Source organism: Myxocyprinus asiaticus, chromosome 18, assembly GCF_019703515.2.
Source record: "Myxocyprinus asiaticus isolate MX2 ecotype Aquarium Trade chromosome 18, UBuf_Myxa_2, whole genome shotgun sequence".
In the NCBI taxonomy this organism is placed as follows: Eukaryota; Metazoa; Chordata; class Actinopteri; order Cypriniformes; family Catostomidae; genus Myxocyprinus; species Myxocyprinus asiaticus.
The window spans coordinates 29,055,385-29,064,878 of NC_059361.1; the positions used below are offsets into that span (position 1 = coordinate 29,055,385).

Here is a 9,494-nt window from a genome sequence, read left to right on the forward strand (position 1 = left end):
TCAGCAGACGTGATTTAGTGGGACACTGCAGGGCACATGGGAGTGAGATAACTTACTATTCTTAGACCATGTAAATACTGATTTTATATTATATGGAAAACCTATTTGCAGTGACAGATGAAAAACATGCTTTAAATCACCTATAGGCTTTATAAAATTTTAATTAACCCGCTCTGTGACTCACTGCAGCTTCCAATTTCGGGACTGCTTCCCTATGGGAGTAATAATTACTGGGCAAATTGCCTACTGTAGTGCAAACTCAGACATCCCTTTACTATGGTATTCCAATAAAATTACTATCCACCAAAAACAAACAAAAAGAAAAAGAAAAAAAAACATGGTACCCATGGTTTTCTGACCATGGTAAAGTCGCACAAGGTAATCTTACATTAGGTGCATACTTATGATAAGATACTCACCTGCGAAGACCCACCCTGTTCTGTGATTTTTCTAGAAGGTAAAGCAGAAGAGAATATAAGGAGTAAATCGTTTAATATGAGGGTTTCATTTAATATGAGATGACTGAATAGCAAACTTAACAGTGCAGGTAGTCTAGCGTTAGCTTACCTTTCGTGAAACAAGAAAGGCTAACCTAACTAAGAAACACTGATTACCAATGTAGCTGACCAGCACACATATTTAAACTAAACAAATGTATAACGGTGAGTGATTTCAGAAAAAGAAAGAAAAAACATACCTTTATTGGTATTTGCCACTGCCAGCTCGGGAAAATGCTCATGTTAGTTTTTCCTACTCGTTCGGTCGTCAAGTTCCGCCAACGGATAAGCGCCCAAACTAGCTCTTCTGATTGGCCAAAATTCTCTGATCTCTGAACAGTGCCGCCGCTGCCTCTACAGATGCACAAATCACTTTTGCTCCATATTTTACACAGATATGTGGTGCAAAGGGGAGAGCGCGCGAAAAACAGTGTTTGAGACTCGTAGCAGCAGATTCAAGCACTTAGTTATATACTTGTGTTTGTGCTAGAAAAATATCCAAGAAAAAAAAATATCTGTGAGAAAATATTCTACAAGTGTGCAACTCTCATTGGATGAATTCACATACTGATTTGCGGATGAGCAAACTTTGTTCGTGACTTCACGTTTTTTTGATGCGGGTGTGTGAATGTGTTTTGCACCATATTCACTGCAGCAAATGTAGCAAAAATGTGAGCCTATGAGTTTCTTAATTTGTGATTCGTAGAATAGGATTTGTGCACCTGCAGTGAAGAATTTGAGAAGGTGTAACTGTTGTGTTTGTGGGAGAGAGAAAAAAATCTACAAGTTTGCAACTCTTAAAACATTTTTCTCTGTGACTTCAAATTTACTGATACACATGTGTGGCTAATCTCTACAACTACACATTTCACTGTCACAGGCGCTCAGTTGTTTTGCTCCAAAAATACCTTCATAGTATATTGAGACGCAGGGACATTTACACCCACAGCAGTGAAAAAATTGTGACTTCATCTCTTTGCCACTAGAGGGCAGTGTTATCTCATTAATAAACCGTTCTCGTTGCATTCTGGAAGCTGATCAGACAGCAGACTTCCAAACATATGCTGATTTTACTGATACTGTGAGAATGTGGGATATCAGTCTCGAGTGCGTGGATGTCTTGTTTGTTTGAGGTAACTGAGTTGTAGCACAGGATCTCTTTCTAGTCAATACAACCACTGGAATACACTCCACATAGGATTTTCAGGCCTATTGTAGCCAAAGCTTTAAGATTAAGATACTGTCAATCTTAAATTATATGTTTACATAAGTACTTAGTGGATGACTCCTTGCTATAGACCTTTTTCACCATCCGGGTTTTGGAATGCGGAAGTAAACGTTTGCAGAGTAAACTTCTACAGCGTTAAATGTGAGATCACAGCAAATAATATTTTCACTTGCCCATTTGCTCCAATAGCAAACGAAAAAACCCACTATTAATTTTCACTGACTTTCTAGAAGAGATAAAATAGGGAGCGGTGAATTACGACTGTCTTATGACAGAAGATGCCAAATTTACTGTTACACTCTCAGCAGCTGGATACGAAACCCCATCACAGCTATGGTAACTAATTTTTAAAAAACTTATTCCAGGGTAATATAACACAAAGCGTGATGTTATAAACTTACACTCAATATTTAAAAAATTACTAATATAAAAATGTTTGCTAGATTTACCCTGCTAAATCAGGCGGAAACGCGTCATCACAGTCGGTGAAAAAGGTTTATTGGTTTACTAATTTTCTGTATCCCACAAGCTATAATGATGTCATAGGGACTGAAATGATTTGAGGTATGTGATCATTTTGTACAGTGAATACATCTCATTCTCAAATCACGTGATTTGTTAACATTGGTTGCTTTTACATTACAACACTATGAATCTCATGTCAGCAGACTTTCAAGCTGTTTGTTTCTCTACAACTATAAAATCCACAAAACAACCCTGTAATGGACTATAATGTCCATTATTAAAAGTATAACAGGCTCTTTTGTCAGACCAATTATGTGGTTGATGATCCATATATTTATATTAGTGGCAGTAAACAATTAATAAAAGGACACATTTTATTTATCACAGGATGCTTTTTATAAACCTTTATTGATCCAAATGGGTCCTCTCAAGCATTCTGGTGTTCCACAGAGACAGTTTCACACTATTAAGTGATTACATTGATTTTTCTTGTTGTCTTGTTAAATAGTGAAGGTTACTGGTGTTAAACACCAGTTTATGTATAACTGAGATCAGTAGTTGTAGGTTGGGAGGTTCACGTTGAAAGTGACACTGTAGTGGATGTCTTGAAAGACTGAGTGTGTCACATGTGTACTTTGACCTGTAATGAAGTTAGAAGAGAACTGAAGGATTATTCTGTCAGCTGTCTGTACAAGAGTTATACTGTGTGCTATGAACACAATGACAGTGTACTCTATAAATATCATGTAACTCTCAGTGCTTAAAATGAATGAGGGGAATAATAACATTTTGTTCATATGAGCTTATTTTTATTTGACAACTGAGCTGCATAAATTCAAACAGCAAATGTGTAAAGCATTAAGGACATGTGCAGCAGTTGCTCAGTTTATCCTTTAAAAAAATCCACAGATTTCCTCTACAACATGAACATTAAACATACAGCATATTCACAAACTATATACATCCAAATGCCACTGTTTAGGCAAAATGACAGTTGAGGCAAAGACACTATAGGGCCTATGAAATGTGTTACCATGTAAAAACAAATGGCAGAGTTTACTTCACTGTTCTTATGCATTCATGAACACATTCAGTATAACTTGTGAGCCTTCCATTGCCGTGTCAGTCAATCTTTAATGTAAAAGCACCTTCTGAATTTTTATCCAGTTCAAAAGTTTGTTTACATTATTCATGTGTCATGTTACGGTGCTCTACAACAGTTATACAATACACAGCATGACCCTTGTTTAGTTAGCTTGTCATAAGTCATGAATTGTTACAATGTTTCAGTAAAGCAAAACATGACTGATATAATCTCTTTAAAAGTTTTACCTTACTTTAAAAAAAAAGAAGAAAAATGGTGACAGCTGTCTCCCCAACTAGACACTAAGGACTGTCACTGGAGAATCATTGTAAATCTTGAAAATAAGCCCAGGATGTGACTTGAGCCAGCCAATATTGGTAAAAGTGAGCTTCAAAAATCATTTATCGTGATGTTATACATACATAGATACACATAATCCAATATTTTCCTTTCAGTTAAGAAGATTTCTTTAAGAAAACATACATTATAGTATGAATTCGAAGGACTTTGACTTAAAAATTAAGAGTGAGGATTGTGTTAGGAAACTGAGAAGGCAAGAAAAAGTGCACTTAACCTCTGGATTAAATAACTACTTTTATCAGAATATATACAGTACAAACTTTTATATCTACCAAAAGAACACAGATTACATTCAATATAAAGTTCCATAAGGTGCTAATATACCTTTTATATTTTTGTTAGAGGTGCAAGCAATGTGACTAAGTCACATGACAGGGGACAAAGAGTTGTCAAAACATTATCGTGAAATCACAAGTACTTTTAATGATGATTGACGGGGGATTGCCTTTCTACTGTAATTTGGAGTGTTGATTTCCTTCGTACAACAGATTCAAACTTAATTGTTTATATGAATTGCTTTGGGGGGAGAAAGACAGGGGTGCTGTAACATTACATCAAAGGATTGCTGCTCACATTATTTGTCCAATTAAAAATGTTTTATCACCACCCCTACCAGAGGAGCATCTCTAAGGATGTTGAGGTATTTAAGTTACTCTTTCAAGTGCTGAACATTAAAAGAGAAATTATGACTGCTTCCAGTCTTACTATAGCAAAGAGAAAGTTATCTGACAAATACTGCAGCAGTCACACCAGCCTGCATGAGGTCAGTATCAGACATTACATCCAAGAGTCCAATATGTGATATAATTCCAAATCTTTGAAAATAACTTTCTGTAGCTTAAAGAAGATTACTAATACGCATTGCACTAAACTACGTTATTTCATCAAAAATAAAAATCCTACCACAACAACACAATGATTCCAGATCAAATTCTGAGATTTGACACATTTTCAGTCATAACCAATATGCCATTGGATGGCAAGACATAAAGGTCAATAAGTTTTTATTTTTATTCAAATATCTCAGTGCAAAAGGCACTGGCTGTTACAACCAGTGTTGGGTGTAAAACAATTACAAAGTAATTAGTTACAGTAATCAAATTATTTTTTATTTTAAAAGTAATGTAATGCATTACATTTTAACTTCTTGTAGTCAGATTAGTTACTGACTTTCAGTTAATTTTATTACTTTTAAGTACATTATAGGGTTATGCTTATTTTTAATATGTTATTTATGTAGAATACATGAATTATGGCCCCATAACGAGTCATTGTGAAGGAGAAATGTGAGTTGCTGTGTGTATGATTTGAGAGTGACAATGAACAACAAAAGAAATATAGACATTATTTTAAGGGATGCACCGATGTATTGGCTGCCGATATTTATCGGCCAGTTATTGACCAAATTAAAACCATCTGCATATCGGTTATAAGCATAAAAACACCGATATTAAAAACAGATGGTTTATTTGTATTTAATTAGTAACACACTTTGTAAAAACTGTGAATTCAAATGCACAATCCAATCCACGTAATAAAACTCCATAAATGGACGTGACACTTGCGTATAGGCTACATGATGAGGGAAATCATCCAAAACACTTTGAAACCAGCAGACTTTGACTTCTCCACCCCCCCCCCCCAGCAATAATCAAAACAAGCAAGTACAACCCACCATTATTTATACTTCAATGCTGCAAACACCCCCCACCCCCAAATGTTCAAGCCAAATCTACACCCTTGACTTCTAAGATAATCGAAAATTATATATATATAAAATTATTTATTGTTAGAAAAGTTTTTTACGTTTTTTTTTTTTAATAAATGTTTATGTATTCCCAAGTAAATCTGATGACTAAATAAGGTAAGTGGCAACATATTGGTATCATTATCGGCCAGTAAAGTAATCTGATTACAATTTCAGATAAATAATTAGTAATTTGTAGTGGATTACTATTTTTAAGTAACCTACCCAACACTGGTTACAACATCCCCCAGTCTACCCTTAAAAACTAAATAGTAAATTTGATGTGAAATTTTTTGTTGTGTTTTTCAACTAAATATAATAATGGAAAAAAAATACAAAAAATAAATGAACAGCCTTTGTTTGGAAATCCATAGAAACACTATTGTAAATACTCAATAATGACAATTAAATTTAAGAATCAGATAAATAGAAGCAGTTTTACAAGCAAACTAGTGCGCACTGAAAGATTAAAGTATCAGCTTTATGTGCCATCATTTTCGTTTCTTTGGTGCTGATGACCAGCATCACTCTCTGCCCCTTGTTCCCCAGATTCGGGAGAGGCCAGCACGGCCTCGTTTGACAGCTCATCATCGGGAAACGTCGGGTCGTTGTCTTTAGAGGATGCTGCATCAAATCCAGAGCTCTTAACTTGGGAGACTCCGGGAAACGCAAAGGCTGCGGCAGAGGCGTTCGCGGGAATCCCGGGGTAAAGCCAGGGGAACGGGGTGGTCAGCGCCGCCGCTGCTGTTGCTGGATACACAAGCTTCTCCAAATTACTTTTGTCAAATAAAGGCATGTACGATGCCGCCGCGGACGGGTTTATGAAGTAAAATGGCATGCAAAACGGAGTTTGCTGTCCACCGACACCTGTCATTCCCATTAACGAGTTCATTAGCGCCAAGTCCGGCCGGTTATTGGCAGAGTCTGAGCAAGACGCGCCGTTCGCAGACCAGTTCATTTTGGGTTTCTTGGCGACGCGCTCGTCTCCGAACTCCTGCTTGATTTTAACTCCTTTCGCCGCGTCGCATCCTTTCTCGCATTTACCGTCGCCTTTATCCGCCTCTCCTCCATATCCGCTGTCGGTGTCAGTGTCGTTCTCGTTCAGCTCGAGGTTCTGAGTCCTCTGTATGACAGGGACGCAGTTGGATTGAGCATCTCTCTGCACGTCCCGCTCTTGAGCGTCGTCGTCGGGCGATGAATGCTGCAGGAGTCGCGCGCCCGGCTGGAACTGCGCGGAAACTTTGTGCAAGTGGCTGATGAGTCGCGTGCACCTCTGCTCGCGCGCCGTCCAGTTCTCCACCTTGTTCAGATACTGCAGGACTTCTTTGGCACACGCTTGAAAGCCTGAGTGAAAAGCGTCTAAGTCAGCCTGGAGAGAGGACTTAAACGATCGTTCCCCTGTCATATGCAAGAGGAAAAAAAATTTCCTGTCATACAAAATACATTACATATAGATAAATGGATGGATAATATTGCACAATACATAATCATGTGTTTATATACACATTTCATATATTTCATTATGAGACAGTTATTTATGTATTTATCATGCAATTGTGTGGGTTGCTTGTGATTATGTAATTCAGCCTACCATTCTGCAATGCGATGATCTTCTGGTGCTGTTGCTCTGTGACAGCTGTCAAAGCGTTCAAATGCTTCAGCGTCAATTCAAGAACAACTGCTTTCTCCAAGTGACCTAAGGTCTGTTAGACATAACAAACATTTACTCATCTGATTTAAAGATTTATAAGTGTAACCTACTTCATTAATTTGCTTATGTGGCTGAGATCAAATCACACACAGCACATTTTCACAAGGTTAAACAAAATTCACTTGAGTTTACCGTGAGTTTGAGATGTTCAGGTAATAAATCTTTCAGCTGCCCAATACATTCATTTATTCTGTCCCTCCTCTTTTTCTCTATCAGTCTGTGTGGTAACTTGTAAACGTCCTGTGAATTAGAAGTATCCATTGTTAATGCAAAAAATAAAAAGTTTCCAAAAGTATCCTTGATGACACCAAGCGTGTTATCTGAACCTGACAGACATCATGTTTTCATCACGGGTTCACAGTTCGCTTACCTTTCCTTCTTCTCTCTTCATCCCTCTTTTCGATTTGCACATGTAGAGAGACGAATATTCAACCCTATAAAAACAAAGGCCTAATTCTTAAGCAAATGCATTCATCTCGCCACCAACCCCACACAATTTTAATAAACGAAATATCAGTTGCGTTAATAACATAACAATTACCCCAAGAATTCAGCGTGATTCAGGAACTGTCTGCCCTGCATTCTCGGTATTCTTTCATCCATAACTTTGTTCCACTTTCTTGTGCAATTCTTTTGCAATCGCGTTTAGTTAATCCAGTATGAGCGGAGCGGCAGCGCGTTGTTTCCAGTATTGCGCAGAACCTCTGAATGATGATGTGTGTTTGTGTGCGCGCGCTAGAATGAGCTGCCACTTTGCCCAACACTCTCGCGCGCTCACTCTGCGCATGGCAACTACAGCGCACGCGCGCCTCCAGCAGGAACCGCGCGCTGACTCACGTGTTAACTGCACCAGCTCGAGAGACTGGGGGAATTAGATGAACGCTCGAGCTCTTCATTAGAGATTTGCTCAGAAGTTCAAGGAGGAGGGAAAGCTGTCAGTTCAATGCTGAATTGTCTGTTGGATGAAACGATAAACCATAGCATATCGCTCCAAAGAATGAAGTTTATTGTATTTTAAGTCTCAGGAATAACAGTGAAATGTTGTCCATCTATATGTACACTAACAAAGTTTGGACACACCTACTCATTATTATTACTATTTTTTTATTTACATGTTTGAATTATAGTAAAGCCATCAATACTATGAAATAACAAAAAAGAAAGTATGGTAATTATGTATTGACAAATTCTGTGTTGACATTATTTAAAAAATGTTAAACAAATCAAAACTGCTATATTTTTGCACACTCTTGTCATCCTCTCAACCAGCTTCATTAGGTATCACCTGGAAAATAATAACTGAAGTTATGTTTTGGATTTTAAAGAAATATTTTAAGCACAATTTATATTTGTCTATATACACATTTAAAAAACCTTCAACCTATACATGGTAGTGTACAATACGTTTTACATTAAGCCTATATTTACACAGATACAAACACTCACCACACCTTTAACTATAATGCCACAGTGAGCTGCACATGAGGGTGTCTTCAGGGTCAACAGAGAACAATACTCTTAATAACAGTGTTATAGAAGTGTAAGGAGAGATGTTTGTTTAATGAGATACTGGGAAGCTGTTTTCAAATTATTTTAACAGCTTTTCCAATTATTAATGTACAGTAATTATTATGGTTGTTTTAATGCAATAATTAATATATTGAAGGAACAATGTTCTAATTGACTTCATAATTTATTGCAACCATTCTGTAAAAAGTGGTAACCTGCAATTGTTACCTTAAAGGAATATTCCGGGTTCAATACAAGTTAAGCTCAGTCGACAGCATTTTTTGACATAATAGTGATTACCACAAAAAATGTAATTCAACTCGTCCCTTCTTAAAAAAAAGCACAAATCGAGGTTACAGTGAGGTATTTACAATGGAAGTGAATGGGGCCAATTTTTGGAGGGTTTAAAGGCAGAAATGTGAAGCTTATAATTTTATAAAAGCACTTACATTCATTCTTCTGTTAAAACTCGTGTATTATTTAAGCTGTAAAGTTGTTTAAATCGTCATTTTTACAGCCGTTTTAGGGTTTGTTGACATTATATCGTCATGGCAATGAAGTTATAAATTTAGATATAACTTTACATAGTGATTTTATCACACTAAAATCATGTTAACACACATATTATGTCTTGTGGCTATACTTTTGAAATAGTGAGTATTTTAACGTTTACTTCCATTGTAAGTACTTCACTGTAACCCTAATTTTTGCTTTTTTTTTTTTTTTAAGAAAAGGAGGGACGAGTCAAAATTACATTTTGTGGTAATCAATATTATGCCACAAATGCTGTCGATCGATCTTAACTTGTATTTTTAATATTCCTTTAGAGTATGTGAAAAGGAGCTATTTCCACCCTTAACATTTGTTTTGTTGATGTAACCTAATGTATTCAG

General features: G+C 36.7%; 1 protein-coding gene across 1 annotated transcript; it reads right to left on the minus strand.

Moving 5' to 3' along the window:
* Positions 1-2,977: 2,977 nt before the first annotated feature.
* LOC127456518 (class E basic helix-loop-helix protein 41-like) lies at positions 2,978-9,147 on the minus strand. The gene is made up of 5 exons (XM_051725053.1): positions 7,634-9,147; positions 7,463-7,526; positions 7,225-7,332; positions 6,973-7,084; positions 2,978-6,779 (listed from the first exon to the last, which is right to left on the minus strand). The coding sequence occupies exons 1-5, from the start codon at positions 7,693-7,695 to the stop codon at positions 5,863-5,865; spliced, it is 1,263 nt and encodes a 420-aa protein (XP_051581013.1). The 5' UTR covers positions 7,696-9,147; the 3' UTR covers positions 2,978-5,862.
* Positions 9,148-9,494: the final 347 nt, after the last annotated feature.

Bases quoted from the DNA above. Each gene is read 5' to 3' on its own strand.
- LOC127456518 (XM_051725053.1), bottom strand. From the start codon at position 7,695: ATGGATGAAAGAATACCGAGAATGCAGGGCAGACAGTTCCTGAATCAC. The intron at 7,333-7,462 runs GTAAGCGAACTG...TCTAATTCACAG, and splicing joins TGAAGAGAGAAGAAGGAAAG to GACGTTTACAAGTTACCACA. The intron at 6,780-6,972 runs GTAGGCTGAATT...TGCATATGACAG, and splicing joins GATCATCGCATTGCAGAATG to GGGAACGATCGTTTAAGTCC.